This window comes from Vipera berus (genome assembly GCF_964194415.1).
Source record: "Vipera berus genome assembly, chromosome: 6".
NCBI classification, from domain to species: domain Eukaryota; kingdom Metazoa; phylum Chordata; class Lepidosauria; order Squamata; family Viperidae; genus Vipera; species Vipera berus.
In genome coordinates, this window is record NC_138208.1 from 89,071,129 (window position 1) to 89,093,347 (window position 22,219).

A 22,219-nucleotide genomic window follows, 5' to 3' on the forward strand; every position below is an offset into this window, starting at 1 on the left:
GGTGATTGGCCCAAAGTCACCCAGCTGGCTTTCATGCCTAAGGGGGAACTAGAACTTGCTTTCACCTGGTGATTGGCCCAACATCACTCAGCCAGCTTTCATGCCCAAAGTGAGACTAGAACTCAGTGTCTCCTGGTGATTGGCCCATAGTCACCCAGCCGGCTTTCATGCCTAAGGGGGAACTAGAACTCGCTTTCACCTGGTGATTGGCCCAAAGTCACCCAGCCGGCCTTCATGCGCAAGGCTGGACTAGAACTCACCTCCTCCTGGTTTTCAACCTGGTGCCTTAACCAGAGCCCAAACTACTTCTTAATCCTGATATCCCATCTCTGCTCCTGCTGTGACGCTTCTAGCCCTTTCACAACACCTTAGCCGTTTGCTCCATCTCCGCAGGCCCGGCAAGCGAAGCAACGGCTTGCATGCACCGGGGCGCTCTTTGCTCCCACCCATTCAGGTTGAGGGGACCTCCTCTTTCCCTAACCCGCAAACTGGGGGTTACTTAATGCTGCAAATCCTGCCTCCTGCGTTCCTGTGTGTTTTGTGCGTTTGTATGTGTGCGTGTGGGTCAAAACTCGGCTTAGGTGATTTATGCCGACCTAATTCCGGAATCCTTTGGCACAGGCCAAGGATTGGCTGCAGGGTTAATGGAAGCCAGCATTCGGATTTGCATCGATTCTGCAAACAGATACGCCATGGACCGGCTGATTGTCTCTTTAATCTTGACATTAGTTATTTCAGGCATGGACAGCTGAGAAAATGAAATATTCATAAGGATATCTGAAGAGGGGGTGTGCGGGTGGGGGTTGTCAGGGATCTGGACTTTGCAAAAAAAAAAAAAGCTGTGTTGTAACACACACACCCTGTGCACCGAGAAATGGATAGCCCCATAATCCCCCCCTCTCTCCCTTCTTCCTTCCCCCCCTCCCCAAATTACATGGGGGGGGGGAAACAACAGAGCCCACTCATAACTCCAATTATTGGGAGCCTCATACGGGGAACCATCTTGTCACGCTAACGCCGACAATGTGGGGAAATTGCACAGCCGCAAAACAGCCCAGGGACCTTCATTATGTCCTTGGGATAGAGCAGGGTTAGGCAACCTCGGCTCTTTTATGACTCGTGGACTTCAACTCCCAGAATTCCTGAGCCAGCGTGGGGGAACTATGGCCCCTTCATGACTTGTGGACTTCAACTCCCAGAATCCTGAGCTGGCATGGGGGAACTATGGCCCCTTCATGACTCGTGGACTTCAACTCCCAGAATTCCTCAGTCAGCATGGGGGAACTATGGCCCCCTCATGACTCGTGGACTTCAACTCCCAGAATCCTGAGCCGGCATGGGGGAAATATGGCCCCCTCATGACTCGTGGACTTCAACTCCCAGAATCCTGAGCCGGCATGGGGGAACTATGGCCCCCTCATGACTCGTGGACTTCAACACCCAGAATTCCTCAGTCAGCATGGGGGAACTATGGCCCCTTCATGACTTGTGGACTTCAACTCCCAGAATCCTGAGCCGGCATGGGGGAACTATGGCCCCCCCATGACTCGTGGACTTCAACTCCCAGATTTCCTCAGTCAGCATGGGGGAAGTATGGCCCCCTCATGACTCGTGGACTTCAACTCCCAGAATTCCTGAGCCAGCGTGGGGGAACAATGGCCCTCTCATGACTCGTGGACTTCAACTCCCAGAATTCCTGAGCCAGCATGGGGGAACTATGGCTCCCTCATGACTTGTGGACTTCAACTCCCAGAATTCCTGAGCCAGCATGGCTCAGCTTGGAAACCTCTCCCTTTCCCCTCAGCATGGCTGGCTCAGGAATTCTGGGAGTTGAAGTCCACAAGTCATAAAAGAGCCAAGGTGGCCTACCCCTGGGATAGAGCATCCTGAAATTCAATGTTTTCTTTTCAAAATGATTTCTCTCTCCCCCCGCCCCACTTCTTCTCTTCCTCCCCCCCTCCTTGGAATGTTAACTGAATTAGGCCAGGTTTTTTGGCAGGCAACCACAGGCTGGGCATGTGTGGTTGGCAACTGGCACGCCAATCACAGCTTGGAAACAGAAGGAGAGGTTGGCGTCGCTTGAAGCTCCAAGACCAAGTTTAGTCATTCACTTATTAAATTTATATGCCGCCCAATCTCTCCGATAAAGCGACCGCGGGCGGCTTACAGGTCATATAGAAAGAGAAATAGGAAAACGGTTAACGTTTGTAAACCGTGCCAATTTTTTTTTAAAAAAACCAAATTTAAAAGCCAAGTTGGGGCACCAGTTGCGCCCACTTTTAAGTTGGCATGTCCGCTTCCTAATAATCCTTGCCTTTTGAGATCTTCTGCAAAATCGTCCAAATGTGGGGTTTTTTTAAAAAAAATCTTTAAAAAAAACTAAACAATTGAAACTTTATTTTAATACAAAGTTTGCGGAGGGGGGGGGACGGGACCTCAAACCCTTTAAAAAAAAATACACCCACACAGATGACTACCAAAACAAATGCAAAGCAAAGTATAAAGAAAAGTTAAAAAAAATATTTTTTGGTTTTATTTTATTATTGCTTTATGTAAACTTCCAAATGTGGCCTTTAAATTCCCCCCCCCCTTTTTTTATTTTAAACTTTATTTTGGGGCGGGGAGACTTAAACTTTTTTTTAAAAAAAGCAAAGTGACAATGAAAAAAGATAGAAATGGATCCATGGACAGGCAGAGTTCTCTCTCTCTCTCTCTCTCTCTCTCTCTCTCTCTCTCTCTCTCTCTCTCTCTCTCTCTCTCTCTCTCTCTCACACACACACACACACACACACACACACACTTCCTCTTTTTTCTTTCTCTTTCTCCCTTTTGCTTTCTTTTTCTTTTTCTCTTTTTCTTTTCCTTTCTTTTCTTTCTTGTTCCTGTTTCTTTTGCCTTCTCTCCTTCTCGTTCTACTTTTTCTTCTCCTTTCTTCTCCTTTCTCTCTCTTTGTCTTTTCCCTTCTCTTTTTCCTCTCTCTCTCTGTCTCTGTCTGTCTCTGTCTGTCTGTCTGTCTGTCTGTCTCTCTCTCTCTCTCTCTCTCTCTCTCTCTCTCTGCAGTACCACAATACAACAGTGGCGGTTTGGCAATGCACGGCTGCCATCTAGTGGCCACCGCAGGCAAGTGCCAGGAACTTCTTAATTTCACTTTTTTCTCCACGGAACTGACGACAGTGAATGAAGTTGCATATTTCAGTTAGCTCAACGTGCACGGCTGTGTGCGCACACGCGTGCAGCTCAACTTGCGCATGTCGAGCTGCACGTGCACGGCTCCCCTGTCCCCCCCACCCCACCCTACCCATATTGGGTTGCAAAAGTTGAGGACCTCAATATTCAGACTAATTTAGGAAGGAAGGCACAACCGTTGAAATGTGCTAAGCCCATTGGAGGCTGAAGGCCCGACAAGCTTAAGCCTCGTTTTAATGAGGTCAGCTTGAATTCTGCTTTATGTTCCCGACGAAAAGAAAGAAAGAAAACTGGTATTATTTTTTGCCATTAAGAACATGGCTCCCTAAATATCCTCCTATGTAATTTCCCTTGTTTGTGGTCTTCCTTCCTGTTTCTATGGTGCTCTGATCTTAGCACAGTGTTAATTAGCATGAAGCCTACATGGGGATGGGGGGGACCCAAAGAGCTCCAATTGTGATGGATTAAGCCTGAACACACACACACCCCTCTTTGTTTTCCTGGACTCTTTCCTCACTGGGACTGTTCCCTTTGGGAGATCAAAGGCGGGGGCGGGGGGGGGAAGCTTCTGTCACTCGGTTTTAGGCAGTGGCAGAATTGTCAGATGGAATCCACGTATGATGGGTTGTCCAACAGACCTTGGTTAAGAGAGGAAGTAGTATTATCCCAGAAGAGATTCCTGAGTCCGGGAAAAGCTTGGGAAGGTGGGTCCTAAGAAGGAGACTCTTGTCTTAACTTCAGTAGGTATGAGTTGATCTAGATCATTGTTAACAGGCGTAAATTGATTCAAATAATTGACACTTGCTTAACTACGCTAGATATAGGTTGATCTCAGTAACTGATAATTGCTTAACTTGATCTACTTAATAGATAATTGCTTCACTATGCTAGATGTAAATTATGTTCTGTTCCAGCCTACGACCGGCCCTGTTTGAATGTCAGGGACAACCCCTTTTTATAGTCAACAGGCTGGAAACACCCAACCAAATTTATTTACAAAGAAATCAAAAGTTCAAACAAGAGTTAAACAGGAATAACAGACCAGGACTCTAGCAGAAGACCTTCAAATAGTTGCCTTCAGCAACCAGCACCTCCCACACCTTCCCCTTTTATCAGCAGTCCCAAGGCGTGGCTTCTCATTGCCTTCTCCTCCTCTCACCGAGTTGCCTCATTACCTTTCTCTGTTCTGCTCTGCTGGATTGCCTCCTGCTCCTAGCATCCCTGAATAGATCCAGCTGTGAATCATCTACGTCCAATACCTCGTGCTCACACGGCTGAGTCTGATGAGGAACATGATGGGAGGGGCCAGGCTGAGAGTCCTGCAGTGCATCAGAGCCTCCCTCTGACACCAAAGGCTCTCCAAACCCCTCCTCCTCCTCCTCTTCAGAATCATCAGACTCAGCTGCCGGTATCACAGGCTGACACTGAATCACAACAAATTGATCTAGATCAGCGTAGATCCCTTTTTGGCATCAGGGACCGGTTTCTTGGAAGACAATTTTCCCACTGACTGGGGGGCAGGGGGGAGAGAAGAAGCATGCAACCTAGACTCAGGGCGTACGCAGTTTTGCTTGCCTGCCATTCATTTTCAGCTGTGTGGCCCAGTTCCTAACAAGCCACGGACCATTACGAGTCCACAGCCAGGTGGTTGGGAACCCCTGATCTAGATGACTGATAATTGCTTAACTATGCTAGGTATAAGTTGATCTAGATCATAGATCATTGCTCAACCATGCCAGGTATAAGTTGATCTAGAGATCATTGATCATTGATCAACCACGCCAGGTATAAGTTGATCTAGATCGTAGATCATTGCTCAACCACGCCAGGTATAAGTTGATCTAGAGATCATTGATCATTGCTCAACCACGCCAGGTATAAGTTGATCTAGATTATAGATCATTGCTCAACTATGCCTGATATGTTGATCTAGATCATAGATCATTGCTCAACTATGCCAAGTATAAGTTGATCTAGATCACTGATAATTCCATAACTGCTAGATCTAAGTTGATCTAGATCATAGATAATTGCTCAATTATGCTAGGTATGTTGATCTAGATCACTGATAACTGCTTAACCACACTAGGTATAAGATGGATAATTCGTTTGGGAGAGTTTCAGGATTTCATTGCACTCCCTTACTAACAATACAGATGTTTCCAGAAGTCCAAGTGCTTCTTGTTGCCAGAGCTTGCCAGCTGTGCAGGCTTGATGCCAGAGAATCCAGTTCCATTCAAAAGCTGGGAAGAGAAGCTTTGGGACAAACCGCAGCATCTGTCCTCGTCAGTCAACATCTGGTTGTGTGACATGACTCGGGGTCTACTACACCTTCAGTTCTGGCCAGGGGGACAATTCTTCGGTGGAATAAACAATTCTACAGATTTTGAGTTTTGGTTCTTGGAGCTTAGGGAGATCCCTACCATAGTAGAAATTAAATCCTCGCCTCCTCCAGCATCCAGTCAAAACTGAAGAAGCTTCTTGGATGAGACGCGAAACGTCTTCAAGGAAAAACGAAGAAAGTCCAGTTGCCTCCTGAACAAGCACCTTTGGGACAACCATGACCTGGATGAAGGAGAATCTCCATAGTAACCTTAAAAAATCCTTAAAAACCTGAACGCAACACCATCCACAGCGCAGTCTGGTTTAGGGATTCCCGCTTGAGCAAAGGGGTTGGACTAGATGGCCTCCAAGGTCCCTCCCAACTCTGTTATTCTGTTATTCATCTTCAGCCATCGCTGTTTTGCTCAGCTTAGCTCTTTTTCTTTAAATTTCTTTTGTCGTTCCCCTTTGAGACCATCCAGTCAAGTACTACCTCTGTCCCCCAAATACATGTTCTAATAGAGGAGAATAGATTTAGGAGCATTAAAACCATCTTGCCTTTTATTTCACCCATCACTTCCGATCTGAAAGTTAACGCTTGATTATTGGATTTGTTCTGATTTGATTTATGGCCTGCCTTTCTTCTGAAAGCGAACAATGGCACTTCGCTGGGCTAAGCCAGGTCTAACGAGGTCTTCTCCGTGGCTGGAGGTGCTTCTCTCCATCCCATAATAACCCCTGCCTCGTATACGTGCCATGCCCACTTTGAACATTGCAAGGGAGAATTTCAACGGTTTCAAACGATTCAACAAAAGACACCATCAAAGCTGACAGCGGAGAGAGCGTGGAACAATTCAAAGAAATGATGTAAAATCAGAAGAGGTTGAGGGACCTGGTCCATAGAATCAGCAAGAGTCAAACATGACTGCATTTACGAGGGCAGTTCGGAAACAAACCCCCGTTTGATTATCAGTGACAGACACTCGCACAGAACTTTATCATACACATTAGAAAACTACAATACCACATTACTTTTTGACATAATGTTAATACCACTTTGCCACACTTGGAATGCGGCATCCAGTTTTGGTCACCGCGATGTAAAAAAAGACGCTGAGACTCTGGAAAGAGTGCAGAGAAGAGCAACAAATATGATCAGGGGACTGGAGGCTAAAACACACAAGGAACGGTTGCTGGAATTGGGCATGTCTAGTTTAATGGAGAGAAGGACCAGGGGTGACATGATAGCAGTCTTCCAGTATCTCAGAGGCTGCCCCAAAGAAGAGGGAGTCAAGCTGTTCTCCAAAGCTCCCGAAGGCAGGACAAGAAGCAACGGATGGAAACTAACCAAGGAGAGAAGCAACCTGGAACTAAGGAGAAACTTCCTGACAGTTAGAACAATTAACCAGTGGAACTACCTGCCTCCAGAAACGGTGAATGTTCCAACACTGGAAGTTTTTAAGAAGAGACTGGACAGCCCTTTGTCTGAAATGGTATAGGGTTTCCTGCCTGAGCAGGGGGTTGGACTAGATGACCCCCAAGGTACCTTCCAACATCATTATCATTATTATTGTTGTTGTTAATTGGTTAATTGTCCTCACTGTCAGGAAATTCCTCCTTAGTTCCAGGTTGCTTCTCTCCTTGATGAGTTTCCATCCGTTGCTTCTTGTCCTGCCTTCAGGTGCTCTGGAGACTAGCTTGACTCCCTCTTCTTTGGGGCAGCCCCTGAGATACTGGAAGACTGCTGTCATGTCCCCCCTCGTCCTTCTCTAGACATCCCCAATTCCAGCAACCGTTCCTTATATACTTTAGCCTCCAATCCGAATTTCCGAATTGCTCCAATTCATCATCGTCGTCATTACTACTGCCCAGCACAGAAGACAAAATTTTTGGACAGTGTGAGACCACTAACCATTTGTGGTGTGGAATCAACTCAAAACCCTGAACTAACGCCATCATTAGCTGGCAGTCAACGGCTCTTGGATGACCTTCCACAGGCAGTCCATGACTTAACGGCCACAATTGAATCTGGTTTCCCTTCCTGAATGCTGGCTTCTTTTGAGGGCCCTCCTTTCGTGAACATTTGCCTACCCTTATAGCTCTTGCAGACTTCATGGTGAGGGGTGAGGCAACCTCGTTTGGCAGCTGAGACAATGGCTTTCCCAAGGACTTCTAGGGCTGCTTAGAAGTCACTAATGAAGCAACCAGGGATTTGAAGTCAGCAACGCAGGCTTGTCCAAGAACCCATCCTAGCTTGTCACACACTCCCGGATTAGGTACTTCAGACCCTTGGCAAACGACAGACAGGCTGGCAAGTTGTGTTACGGCCAAGCCAAAAAACCGAAGGACGCTCGTGAAGAACGTGCCAACCAAATGGAAAAATATGGAAGAGGTTTTTGGACCCAGCCAGTTGAGTTTGAGCCAGAACTGGCACAAGCCTGTGTAGAACGAACAAAAATCTCTCTCATTAGCTTCGGCGAAATCTGAGCGTACAAAACACATCTTCTGGTGTGTCCCCTCTGCCAAATAGAGTTTATAAATTGGGCACCTTATCCTTCATTTCCATAAATCTTGGTCCGTGCACAGTTCCATGAAGCTTTCTGTTTGATGCTCCCAGTAGCAGGTGGTCATCCCTGGTTTTGGGTGGAGCAACAAATGTAATAATAATAATAATAATAATAATAATAATAATAATAATAATAATAATAATAATAATAATAATAATAATAATAATAATAATAATAATAAGAAGAAGAAGAAGAAGAAGAAGAAGAAGAAGAAGAAGAAGAAGAAGAAGAAGAAGAAGAAGAAGAAGAAGAAGAAGAAGAAGAAGAAGAAGAAGAAGAAGATGGAAGGTCATCTAGTCCAATCCCCTGCTCGGGCAGGAAACCTTATACCATTTCAGACAAACGGCTGTCCAGTCTCTTCTTAAAAACTTCCACTGTTGGAGCATTCACAGCTTCTGGAGGCAAGGAGTTCCACTGGTTAATTTAGTTCTCAATGTCTGGAAGTTTCTCCTTAGTTCCAGGTTGCTTCTCTCCTTGGTTAGTTTCCATCCGTTGCTTCTTCTCCTGCCTTCGGGCGCTTTGGAGAATAGCTTGACTCCCTCCTCTTTGGGGCAGCCCCTGAGATACTGGAAGGCGGCTATCATGTCCCCCCTCGTCCTTTTCATTAAACTAGACATGCCCAATTCCAGCAACCGTTCCTTATAGGTTTTAGCCTCCAGTCCCCCAATCCTCTTTGTTGCTCTTCTCTGTTGCTCTTCTTGTCCGGCTGGACCAAGAAGGAGAAGAAAGTCCTTGGGACTTTGGGTCGTAGCTCCTCCAACTGGAATTGAAATTGGAGCGCCACCATCTTAACAGACTAGAGATCACAAGTGAGAGAGTATATCTGTGCACGCACAAATCTGCTGTTGTGTGCAACTACACCCCCGTCTCCAGCTACACAGGTTTCCACATCCCGAACGTGGGTTAAACGAACGGTTGTAAGCCAAGGTGCAAGTGCTAAATCTTGACCCCGGGGGGAAAAATATCCTCCCTTCGAAACCTCCTGTTAGAAAAAGCAGCGTTGTTGTTTTTTTTTTAAAAATCATTTCCGGGTGCTGTGGAGGGCAGACTCTTTTCATTCGTGCCTCGGGATTAGCATATCTGCCAGATGGAGGCTGTGGAAGAAGCCTTGTGAGTGGCATCTGCGTGTGCTGCCTGATGGAAGCGCCCCGAAATTTCACACATTAGACGTGTGGTCTCAACGTGTGCACCCTCCCTTTCTCCTTTGCTCAGATGCTGCAAACCTGCAAACTAAGAATAGATAATGGCTGCTAACAGAGACGGTGCGTCTTGAGCGTTGGTACTGAGGGCAGGAAAAGTGCAGACAGAAAGAGAGAGAGAGAGAGAGAGACGGAGACGGTGGGTCGGTGGTGTTCTGTCCCAGCCTAGGTGAGTCCTTGTTCTGCTCAAAACGCGGAAACAGGCAGGAACCGCAAGAAAAAACCAACCCCGTTTATTCTCACAGACCCGAGTCAATGTGCCAAGGCAAACAAACACAGTCCTCAACACGAACGGTGGTCTGCGTCAACCAGCACCTCCCACACCTTCCCTTTTCTAATGCAGCCCAGGCGTGGCTTCCTAATGCCTTCTCCTTTGCCTTTGGAGCCGCCCCATTGCGTTCCTCTGTCCTGCTCGCTTCTCTTGCCGGTGCTTTCGTGCATCCTGGATATTTCCCAACTGTGCTTCGTCGCTGTCTGACTCGGGCTCCCAGCACAGCTGTGTCTCAGCCTGAGCGCGAGTAGAGGGGCCAGGCTCCTTGTCCGAGTGTGAGTCTTGGAGCTCCTCAGAGCCTTCCTCTGACTCTGATGTCACTCCGGGCCCCTCCTCTTCCTCCTCCTCTGATTCCTCAGACTCAGCTGCCGGATCCACAGGCTGGCGAGGAATCACAACAGGTGGGCTGTGCAGTGAGACCCTTCCACACAACAACCAGCACTAGATCTGCATCGTTCTGCCTTGGAGGTCCCTAACCCCTGGTGTGTGGACCGGCCACCAGGCCACACAAAGAAGCGAAACCCTGCCCCCTCCACGGAAAAACCTCTATCCAGTCCGTGGTGCCCAAAAAGCTGGCGGCCGCTGCTCCACCTGATAGACCGGGGTTTTTACACTGCGACAGCATGGGTTTAAATCTCATTACTTTGGAGTTTCCTGCAAATTGTGGCTAAGCTGGCGTTTGTCAAATAAAATCCATTTAGCTGGCTTGCCCCCTGTTTCGCATTTCAACCATCGACCCTCTTCCTCCCTTCCAATCCCGTCTACCGAGAATGGGATTAGCCATCAAACGGAGCCCGGGGGTCAGCTCTTGCAAGCACGTGGCAAGTCTTCGGGCTTCGAGCGGGACCTCAGATTTGGCTGCCTTTCTGCCGCTTTGAGGCTGTAGGTGTCAGGCTTCCCAGCTGGCACATCTTAGAAGTTGTAGTCCCTTCAGCGCTGAGTAGGGGATCATTCATCTCATGCGTCAGGAAGGCAGTCGCTACCATGTACGACACATAGGCAGAAGTATAGCTGAGCACATCCGTAAACACCAACTAGCAGTCAGAAGATGTGAATTGAAGAATACATGGACAAACCCAATCATGGTTTCAACTGGGAAATGGTGAGCATCCTAGACCAAGCCTAGGCCAAGCTCAAAAGACTAGAGAATTCCCGGGAACCTGGCACTCGAACACTTCAGCCATCAACAGGCACAAAGAGATCAACGACGTCTACATACCGTTCAAAGGAGACGATCAAAAAGCTAAGAAGGAAACAAAAAGACCCAAACAGCTGCTCACCAGCCATCAATACCAGGCTAGATTAGAGGTTGACGCTATTGATATTATTCCAATATTTGAAGGATAGTCACAGAGAAGGGAGTCAAGCAATTCTCCAAAGCGCCCGAAGGCAGGACAAGAAGCAACGGATGGAAACTCATCAAGGAGAGAAGCAACCTGGAACTAAGGAGAAACTTCCTGACAGTTAGAACAATTAACCAGTGGAACAACCTGCCTCCAGAAGCTGTGAATTCCCCAACACTGGAAGTTTTTAAGAAGAGTCTGGACAGCCATTTGTCTGGGATGGTATAGGGTTTCCTGCCTGAGCAGGGGGGTTGGACTAGATGACCTCCAAGGTCCCTTCCAATTCTGTTATTCTATTACTAGTCTGGCAACCAAGCCGTAATCACCAGTCCAATCAAGGACATATCAACTCAGACAAATGAACAGTAAACAACAAGAAACCAGCAAGAACACTCCCGCCAACAATGATAGGGCAAACCTCTGGTATATAAAGAGAGAACAAACCCCTTCTAACACTGATGATGTTACCTTGCTGGGTTATGAAACGTCTGCAAGAAAACCACCAAGCTCAGAAAGCACCAAGGATCCCACGGTCCTCCTCCTCTTCCTCCTCTTCCTCCTCCTCCTCCTCCTCCTCCTCTTCCTCCTCCTCCTCCTCCTCCTCCTTGTCCCTTCTAATACTAATGATGTTACCCAGTTGGGTCATGCAACATCTGCAAGAAAACCACCAAGCCCAAATAGCACCAAGGATCCCACGGTCCTTCTCTTTCTCCTCCTCCTCCTGCTCCTCCTGCTCCTCCCTTCTAATACTGATGATGTTACCCAATTGTGTCATGCAACGTTTGCAAGAAAACCACCAAGCTCAGAGAGCACCAAGGATCCCATGGTCCTTCTCTTTCTCTTTCTCTTTCTCCTCCTCCTCCTCTTCCTCCTCCTGCTCCTCCTCCCTTCTAATACTGATGATGTTACTCAATTAGGTCATGCAATGTCTGCAAGAAAACCACCAGAGAGCACCAAGGATCCCACAGTCCTCCTCCTCCTCCTCCTCCTCCTCCTCCTCCTCCTCCGCAGCTCCCCTTCCCTTCTAGCACTTTCACGACCCAGCCCAGAGAGCACCAAGGACCCCACAGTTCAACCCTAGGGCTACAAATATTCTCTTCTGGTCACAAAGAGAGTCTTGCACACAGTTAGTGACTGCAAGTGTTCTGTGCTTAACAGATTATTGCAGCTGTAGTCATTTCTCTCTCTTGTTTTTTTTTTGACGGCGGTGCCAGCATCAGGCCCTTGAGTGCAACTGCAAAACGATTCCCATTCTCTGCGGAGGCCTGAGTCGCTCCTTCCCAGCGGGAAGCTAAAATTGTGTTCTGTTTTCTGCTGACTGGCGGGCAAAAGTGCTGACTTCACCTTACGTTCTCCATCTCTTCCCCTCTTTCGCAGGGAGCGAAATCACTTAATATTCTTCGTAAGCCGGCGTCCGACTTTGACCATTTCTGCCTTTAAAAAGTACAAATTCCCTTCTCCCTCCCCCCCGCCACCCCCCCCGTTTCCCTCCCTCTGATTCCGGAGAAGTCTCGAGCGTTTAATAAGGGGGTGTTTAAATAGGGTGGATTAGCAGTTTTCCCCCCCCCCGATATGTCAACAAGATCGCCCCTCCCCTTCGCCTTCTCCCCCACCCCTTCCCCGCCACCCCCTGCAGCGATTTGCACATGCAAAATCAATTTTGAACCCAAAGCCCCAAATTGAATTTAGGTTTTTGTGTGGGGAAATTGCACTTATCGGCGTGAACCATTAAATTTGCTGTTTAATAATGTACTTTCCAGCACACTTGGTTAGGATTTCATTGCCCTTTTTATCTGTATAAATTTAATTAGGCCTGATACCATCGGTATATTATAGAACTAATTAAAGATTTAGATAAGTGCAGAAGGGGTTTGTTCCTTTAATGTCCTATAATAAAGCTCCACTCGGGGCGGTGTGTGTCTGTGTGTGTGTGTGAAATAAAGAGGTTTTCTTGCTGAATATTCTACGGAGGGAGCCGAAGGGGACCCCCGTTTTAAAAGTGCAGGAGACGCCACTGTCTTTTTTCTAATTAACCTGCGCCCGGCCTCATTAGCCAGTTGTGCTTTCGGTAGGCAAAATGGTAGATAATCTTAAGAGTTTCTTTTCCTAAGACAGACGGAGGAGGAGGAGGAACGCTCTCTCGGGATGCGACAATTTGCTGATAATAAAATTTCCTTCGTCATGCAGGCTCTCCAACTAAAGAGGAACTTGAATGCGCCAAGATTTTGTGGACTGTTGAGTTTGGCTTGGTTGTCATCAGTGGGACACAGGCAGACATAGACCCCTGGGGCTGAAGGGGACTTTGGAGATCTTCTAGTCCAGCCCCTAGCCAAAGCAGGAATCCTTATACCAGTATTAGTACCGCTTTATAAAGCCCTAGCGAGGCCACACCTGGAATACTGCAGCCAATTTGGGTCACCACATCACGAAAAAGATGTTGAGAGTTTGGGGGAAAAAATTCACAGAAGAGCAACTAAGATGATCCAAGGCCTGGAGACTAAAACATATGAAAAAAGGGTTGCAGGACTTGGGTTTGGCCAGTCTAAAGAAAAGAAATAGGGGAGATGCGATAGCAGTCTTCCAGTATCTGAGGGGCTGCCACAAAGAAGAGGAGGGGGTCACGTTATTCACCAAAGCACCAGAGGGAAGGTTGAGAAACAATGGTTGGAAACTGACCAAAGAGAGAAGCAACCTGGAATTAAGGAGAAACAGTGAGGACAATTAACCAGTGGAACAGCTTCCCTCCAGAAATCGTGGGCTTTCCATCACAGGAGGTTTTTCAGAAGAGGCTAGAACCATTTCAGACAAATGGTTGTCCAATCTCTTCTTGAAATCGTCCAGTGATGGAGCACCCACAACCTCTGGAGGCAGGTTGTTCCACTGATTAATTGTTTTCACTGTCAGGAAGTTCCTCCTTAGTTCTAGGTTGCTTCTCTCCTTGACTAGTTTCCATCCGTTGCTTCTTGTCCTGCCTTCAGCTCCTTTTGGAAAATAAGTCGACCGCCTCTTCTTTGTGGCAGCCCCTCAAATATTGGAATATGCTCTCAAGTCTTCCCCTAAGCCTTCTCTTCATTAGGCTAAACTTAACCTAGTTCCATAATTGTTTATTGTATGGTTTTCAATCTTTGCAAGTTTAAGAAGACTGGATTTCAATTCCCAGAATTAGCTGGGGAATTCTGGGAGTTGAGGTCCAGACGTCTTAAAGTTGCGAAGGTTGAGAAACGAGTCAAGTTCTTAGTTGAGTAGTATTCAAACTTCTCTAGAAGGCATCAAATCCAAGAAGAGATGGACCATATGAGGCCCTAAAAATGGGATTCTTGCTCTCTGACCTGGAAGTTAACTCTCTAGCCCTGCTCATGCTGGCTGGGGAATTCTGGGAGTTGAAGTCCAGGCTTCTTAAAGTGGCCAAGGTTGAGAAACGAGTCAAGTTCTAAGTCGCGTGGTATTCAAACTTCTCTAGAAGGCATCAAATCCAAAAAGAGATGGACCATATGAGGCCTTAAAAATGGGATTCTTGCTCTCTGACCTGAAAGTTCTCTCTAGCCCTGTCCTTGGAGAAGCTTTATGACAGGGTCTTCAAACCCGGCCCTTTGATGACTCGTGGACTTCAACTCCCAGAATTCCTCAGCCAGGGTGCCTGGCTGAGGAATTCTGGGAGTTGAAGTCCACGAGTCATCAAAGGGCCGGGTTTGAAGACCTCTGCTTTATGAGGTGACATCGCCACCTGAATGTTGAGTTTCCTCATTTTACACAACGCAGATCCAAAATCTTGAACTAGAACCTTATTTTGTTTAACGCAGACATGAGTGATTTTTTTTTTGTATTCCTCTCCCTTCTTCTCAGGAAAGGCTTTGTGGGGGAGAAGTGATCAGGCAGGGCCTCCCAGAAACCCCCCTGAGATATTAAAATAATAATAATAATCTCATTTGGCGAGGCGGTCGCAGTGAAACAATCTCCCTTGAGTGCCGTCAGGCCTTCTGTCCATTTAAATGCTAATTTTCACCTCTAACCCAAGACAAAACCAAGCCTGCCAAGGTGATTTTCTCGACTTAATCATGATCAGCCTTCTTCCCCGAGGAAGGGGGGAAAAATAGATTTGATAATTTACACAGTTTCTTAATCTCCAAACCGTACAGGATTCATCAATAATAAGTCATTCACCACCTCTGGCTTTGGTTTCTCTCGATTTATTACCTCAGTTTTTCTCTGTATCCGTCTCTCTGGTCTCCTCTTCCTGCAGTTAAATCTTGACTTCTGAGTTCGTTTTCGATTCTTTCTTTCTTTTCCTTTTTTTTAAAATAGAAAAACCACCCGTTTTCCAAGAAATCTAATTTAGCATTGAGAAAAAGAAAGAAAGAAAACCTTTTCAGTAAGATTGCAGTGTGTGTCTGACAGCCAGCCAGGAAATTATCCTACTTTTTTTTTAAAAAAAAGGGGAAAAAAAAGATTTGGAAGCGCTTAGCTGTGTTATCTTTGGCACGCGTTCCGTCTATGATTATTCCATTAAAATCTGCTGCTCAAATCGTACGTTTTCTCTACCCTGATCTTCCAAGATCCTCTCCTCAAAAAAAAACAAAACACAAAACAGTAATTGTGCTTTACTTTCGAGGCGGATTCAAGACGCCCGTGAGCATCACAACATAATTGTTCATTTGTTTTCTCTGAAAAATATAATTTCCTGGATTTCCTCTCGGCTGAATCGTTGCTGATTCTTTTAACTCCGGCACACGCTGCCGTATGGACAGGTTTCAGAGTTGTTAATTTCTTTAATAAGCTTATATAGCTACCCCATCTAGCAGAAGGAATTCTGGGGTGGTGAAGAAGAATCAAAACTATAAGGCTCCAGGGTAAGCGGATGTTGGAGTCTCAAGAATTTTTATGATCCAATGGATTGGTAACTGTGGGTCAGGCACCTGGGTGGGTTTTGGTTTTTGTCTTAAATGTTTGTGTGTTTGTAGCTCAGTGTTGAGGGTTGGGGTCCTCGGTGCTCTCTGCGCTTGGTGGCTTCCTTGCAGACATTTTATGACCCAACTAGGTAACATCATCAGTGCTAGAAGGGAGGGGGGGGTTGTGGAGAGGAGGAGAAGGAAGGGAGGGAAGGAGAACAATTACAACTGTGGGGTCCTTGGTGCTCTCTGAACTTGGTGGGTTTCTTGCAGACGTTTCGTGACCCAATTAGGTAACATCATCAGTGCTAGAAGGGTGTGTGTGGAGAGGAGGAGGAGAACAACTGTGGGATCCTTGGTGCTCTCTGAGCTGGGTGGTTTTCTTGCAGACGTTTTATTACCCAACTAGGTAACATCATCAGTGCTAAAAGGGGGTGTGTGGAGAGGAGGAGGAGGAGGGGAACTGTGGGGTCCTTGGTGCTCTCTGAGCCTGGTGGTTTTCTTGCAGACGTTTTATGACCCAACTAGGTAATGTCAGCAGTGCTAGAAGGGAGGGGGGGGGTTGTGGAGGAGGGGGTGGAGGAGAAAGAGGGAGGGAAGGAGAACAATTACAACTGTGCGGTCCTTGGTGCTCTCTGAACTTGGTGGGTTTCTTGCAGACGTTTCATGACCCAACTAGGTAACATCATCAGTGCTAAAAGGGGGTGTGTGGAGAGGAGGAGGAGGAGGAGAACAACTGTGGGGTCCTTGGTGCTCTCTGAGCTGGGTGGTTTTCTTGCAGACATTTCATGACCCAACTGGGTAACATCATCAGTGCTAGAAGGGAGGGGGGTTTGTGGAGAGGAGGAGGGGGAGGAGGAGAGGGAGGAAGGACAATTACAATTGTGGGGTCCTTGGTGTTCTCTGGGCTTGGTTGCTTTCTTGCAGACGTTTCATGACCCAACTAGGGAACATCATCAGTGCTAGAAGGAGGTGGTGTTCGCTCTGTCAGTCCTTGATGATCCCTTGATTAGTCTACTCTTTACAATTTGATTCTTTGTCTGAATCAATAGTTCCTTGATTAGGGTATTGTTTTACTTGACTGCTGCTCTGGTGTTAACCTTGCTGTTGATTTCTGCTCATCTGGGTGTTGGTTGCTGGTGAGGAGGTCTTTTGGTCTTTCTGTTTCCTGTTTGGCTTTTTGATTGTCTTGTTTTGAAGGCTGGGTAGATGTCATTTCTCTCTCTGTGCTTGTTGATGGCTGATGTGTCTGAGGCTTCCAGGAATTCTCTGGTGTTTTTGGACTCAGCTTCCCAGCTGAAACTACGATGAAGTCTGTCCATGTGTTGTGTCGTTAAGGAATTGTCATCAAGGCTTCTGACTGCTGCTTGGTGTTCAAGGCTGCGCTCCGCTACTCTTCCGCCTGTTCGTCCTACATGGCGGCTGTTTGTTGGTTTCCTGTTACAAGCTTCCCAAAGTTGGCACCTGCTACCCAGTTACGTGACCACCATTTGCCAACTTTTCCCCCAAAAGACCAGGGTTTACTTCCAGTTTACGGCCACAATCAGCCCATAGCAAACAATGGGTTCGCTAAACAGCAGCTGTTTTCGCTTTACAACTGCTGCATTCAGTTTACAACCACTGGGGGAGGGGAAAAAAAAGACATAAAATCGGGTCAGTCACGTGAGGGTGACCTGCTTTGCAGCTATCACAACATGCAGTCTTAATTGCGAGGCGCAATTTACAGTCGTAAGTCGAGGACTATATTGGGGCTCGTCTGAACCATAGCGCCCCCTGGTGGTCAGTACCAGTAGCTACTGTGACCCAGTCAGTTTCACTGAAGCACAAACAGCAGGAAAAGGGGCCCGGCTTGCTAAAACGTGTCCTCGGCATCGAATCAAGGTGGCATTTCCTACCAAAATGTTTTTGCTGTCCTCTTTCCCCAAAACTACGACGGAATATTTCTGACTGCCGGAGGGAGGCAAAACCTAGGAAAGACAGTGGGCTTACATGGAGGATTTCACTCCCTCCTCCACATTTCATTATTTGATAACATCAGGAGAAAGGGGCCGCATCGAATTGCTTAGGCAAAAGAAAACAGGAAGGCCTCTTGATCAATATTTATTAGTACATTTCCCCCGACAAGGGAGGCAAACACACCCAGCCGAGCACTTCATCCAACAAATAATTTCCCAAATGTTTGCCCCGCTGGCCAAAGGCAAGAACAGGCCAAGCTGTGGGAGTTTTCAATTGCAACCGGCTCAAAAGGAACGCTGCTTCCTCCCTTTGATAATGGTGGCGGTTTTATTTTAATTAAAAATAATCTGATCTTCCCAGGACTGACAGATACTGTAAGTCCGGAAGGGAGGGAGCTGGGTTTCTGGGCCAGCAACTTGACCCAGAGCGGGGATAGCCCATCTTTTTTGATCTCAGGGCTCTTTCAGCCAAGGACAATCTGTAGACTTCAGAAACTGGCTACAGGGAGTGAGCAGAAAAGGAGATGTTTTGGACAGAAGGCTGCTCTTTGTCCTTCCCATCCCATCCCAGTGTATCCCAACCCATCCCAACCCATTCCCTCTCATCCCAACCCAAACCATCCCATCCCAATGCATCCCATCCCAACCCAACTCATCCCATTGCATCCAATCCCAATCACTCATGCCAACCCATCCCAATGCATCCCAACCCAACTCATCCCAATGGATCCAATCCCAAACAAAGTCATCCCAACCCATCCCATCCCATCCCGATCCAACCCAACTCATCCCAACCCAGCCCAGTGCATCCAATCTCAAACAAACCCATCCCAACCCATACCAATGTATCCAATCCAACCCATTCCCTCTCATCCCAACCCAAACCATCCCATCCCAATGCATCCCATCCCAACCCAACTCATCCCAATGCATCCAATCCCAATCACTCATGCCAACCCATCCCAATGCATCCCAACCCAACTCATCCCAATGGATCCAATCCCAAACAAAGTCATCCCAACCCATCCCATCCCATCCCGATCCAACCCAACTCATCCCAACCCAGCCCAATGCATCCAATCTCAAACAAACCCATCCCAACCCATCCCAATGTATCCAATCCAACCCATTCTCTCTCATCCCAACCCAACCCATCTCATCCCAATGTATCCTATCCCAATCCAACCCAACTCATCCCAACTCATCCCAGTGCATCCAATCCCAACCCAACTCATCCCAACCCAACCCATCCCAATGCATCCCATCCGATTCCAGCCCAACTCGTCCCGAACCAACTAAACTCATCCCAACCCAACCCATCCCAATGCATTCCATCCCATTCCAACCCAACTCATCCCAATGCATCCAATCCCAACCAAACGCATCCCACCCAACCCAACTAAACTCATCCCAACCCAACCCATCCCAATGCATCCCATCCCATTCCAACCCAACTCATCCCAATGCATCCAATCCCAACCAAACGCATCCCACCCAACCCAACTAAACTCATCCCAACCCAACCCATCCCAATGCATCCCATCCCATTCTAACCCAACTCATCCCAATGCATCCAATCCCAACCAAACTCATCCCAACCCATCCCAATGCATCCCATCCCATCCCAATCCAACCCATCCCATCCCATCCCATCCCAATGCATCCAATCCTAACCAAACTCATCCCAACCCAACCCATCTAATCCCAATGAATCCCATCCCAACCCCACTCATCCCAATGCATCCAATCCCAACCCAACTAAACTCATCCCAACCCAATCCATCCCATGCCATCCCGTTCCAACCCAACTCATCCCAACCCAACCTATCCCATTCCGCATTCCATCCCATCCCATGCCAACCCACCCTAAACCGTCCCAACCCATCCCATCCCAACCAAATTCCTCCCATCCCATCTGAATGCATCCCAACCCATCCCATCCCATCGCATCCCAAACCCTTTCCTGTAGGAGACTTCCCTGTGGTTTTTTGCCCACCTTTCTTTTTTCCTCCTCTTCACAAACCAAGGCCTCCTCTTAAACCTTCTCGGCTGAAGACCTCCTGGTCAAGGCACGGGACACCCAAAGAGTCACCTCCTTTTGTCATATCGCCTCACGGAAAACCTGAAGGGGTGGGAAAAAGTAAAACAAAACCCCGAAAAGACCTTAGCAAGGATTAGTGAGGTGATGATGACGCAAATTCTGGGTTTTGTCTTTCAGGCAGTACTACGAGATGCTCTACAACACGGCGGACGAGCTGCTGAACCTGGTGGTGGACCAAGGCGTGAAGTACACGGAGCTGGAGTACATCCATGCCCTGAGCTTGCTCCACCGCAGCCAGACCGGCGTGGGGGACCAGACCACGCAAAACATGAGGTTGCAACGCCTCAAGGAGATCATCTGTGAGCAGGCCGCCATTAAACAAGCCACCAAGGACAAGAAGATCACCACCGTGTAGTTTTAGCTCGCTAGTAACCCGAAGCCACCATGATTCTTCACAGCCGATAGGAGCAGAGAAGGGAAATGTCTTTGTAGCAGGGGTCTTCCAACTTGGCCCTTTGATGACTTGTGGACTTCAACTCCCAGAATTCCTCAGCCAGCGGGCACGCTGGCTGAGGAATTCTGGGAGCTGAAGTCCACAAGTCATCAAAAGGCCAAGTTGGAAGACCCCTGATCTATGGGATAAAGTTCTGGGCTTTTCAGTTAACTTCTTTGCTGGGGTGGTGGGTGGGCACGGCGAATTGATTTTTTTCTCTCTCTCTTCCTCTCCCAGAGTTTGCATCCTTTCTGGCTAACTTTAGATCGTAGTTAGAACTTTTTAGTCGTATCCGTTTTGCTTTGGTTTTTTTGCATTACGCCCGTTGGAAGAGGCTGGGTTGGTTTGCGCATCTTCCCATCGGCGTGGTCTCAGGACCTGCCTCGCCAGGATGGATTACCAGTGGCAGCAGCAGAAGCCGAGACGATGGGCTGGCATCCTTTAAACCCGTGGCATATAAACTGGGTTGGGTTGCAGTCGATGGGGAATTATTTCTCTTGAGCTCTTAGGGGTGGGGAAGGGTGGGGAAGCTTGCGGGTTTGATCCAGAGGGATCTGAACTGGGGGAAAGCGGAGGAACCATTTCTAACTCCAGATTCAGGTCTCTAAAAAGGGGGAGAGGAACCAGCGTCATGCCAACAGACCGGCTTCTGGCTGGCCCAGCGCTCTTCCCAAACACAGCTACAGCGATGTTAAGATTGTTAAGCAGTTGACTTTTCTTTCAGTATTTATCGCAACGATCTTCAGGCGCGACTGGGCTCCAGTTAACCACGGGATGTCATTGAGGATTTTTTTCCCCCTCCATCCCTCCCAGATCTTGCGTCCCTTATGGCTAACTTTAGATCGTAGTTAGAACTTTAGTGGCATCGTTTGGCTTTCTTTTTGCATCGCACCCATTGGAAGAGGAAGAGGCTTGCCTTGCCTTGGGCATGTCTTCCCATCGGCGTGGTCTTGGGACCCGCCTTGGCAGGATTAGGGTTAGGGTGGATTGCCAGTGGCACTGGCGGAAGCCGAGATAATATTCTGGCATCCTTAAATCTGTGTCATCTCAACTGGGATTGCTTCTCTTGAGCTCGGAAGGGTGGGGAAGCTCGTCTGTTTGATCCAGAGGGATCCGAACTGGGGAAAAGCCACCACGGCGACCTCTGTCCAAAACCACGAGGTGGCCAATGACACTGGAAGGAATCTAGATCAGGGCTCTTCCAACCTGGTCCTTTGATGACTTGTGGACTTCAACTCCCAGAATTCCTCAGCCAGCGTGCACGCTGGCTGAGGAATTCTGGGAGCTGGAGTCCACAAGTCATCAAAAGGCCAGATTTGAGCGACCCCTTGACTTGTGGACTTCAACTCCCAGAATTCCTCAGCCAGGCACGCTGGCTGAGGAATTCTGGGAGCTGAAGTCCACAAGTCATCAAAAGGCCAGGTTTGAGCGACCCCTTGACTTGTGGACTTCAACTCCCAGAATTCCTCAGCCAGGCACGCTGGCTGAGGAATTCTGGGAGTTGAAGTCCACAAGTCATCAAAGGGCCAAGTTGGAAGACCTCCCCTAATCTAGATGGACGTCGGGGAGAAATTCCCGGGTTTTCATTTTGCTGGATCCCATCGCGGCTAGTTCAGATCTGATCACGGTCCTTTCTGCCTACTTGGGGGAGGGGGGGGCGGGAATTGGGATTAAGCAAGAAGAGCCTGATTTTGAGAATTCAGTGGGGTTTCCCCCCCCCCTTGCTTTATTATAAAGATTTTCGAGGATCTGAAGGGAGAGGCAACTTTTGATTGTGGGAGAGTCCACGTTCTTTGTCTGCCTCACGGCTCCCTCGAATGGACGAAGCCAAAAAACTCTTTCTCCGGTCCGATCTGATCCCAGGTCTTCCATCCTACCCCACCCCCACCCCCACCCCACCCCACGCCTCACTTTTCCTCTCGGCTCCACTGGAATATTAAAAAGATCATTCTGGAA

The 22,219-nt window shown here is 47.9% G+C and overlaps 1 protein-coding gene across 1 annotated transcript in view; it reads left to right on the plus strand.

The window, feature by feature from the left end:
• EXOC4 (exocyst complex component 4) overlaps positions 1–22,219 on the plus strand; it is a 323,699-nt gene extending 301,480 nt beyond the window's left edge. The window contains exon 18 of the mRNA XM_081331755.1: positions 19,948–22,219. Coding sequence (XP_081187881.1) covers positions 19,948–20,185 — 238 coding nt within the window. The 3' untranslated portion in view covers positions 20,186–22,219. The remainder of the gene's footprint in view (positions 1–19,947) is intronic.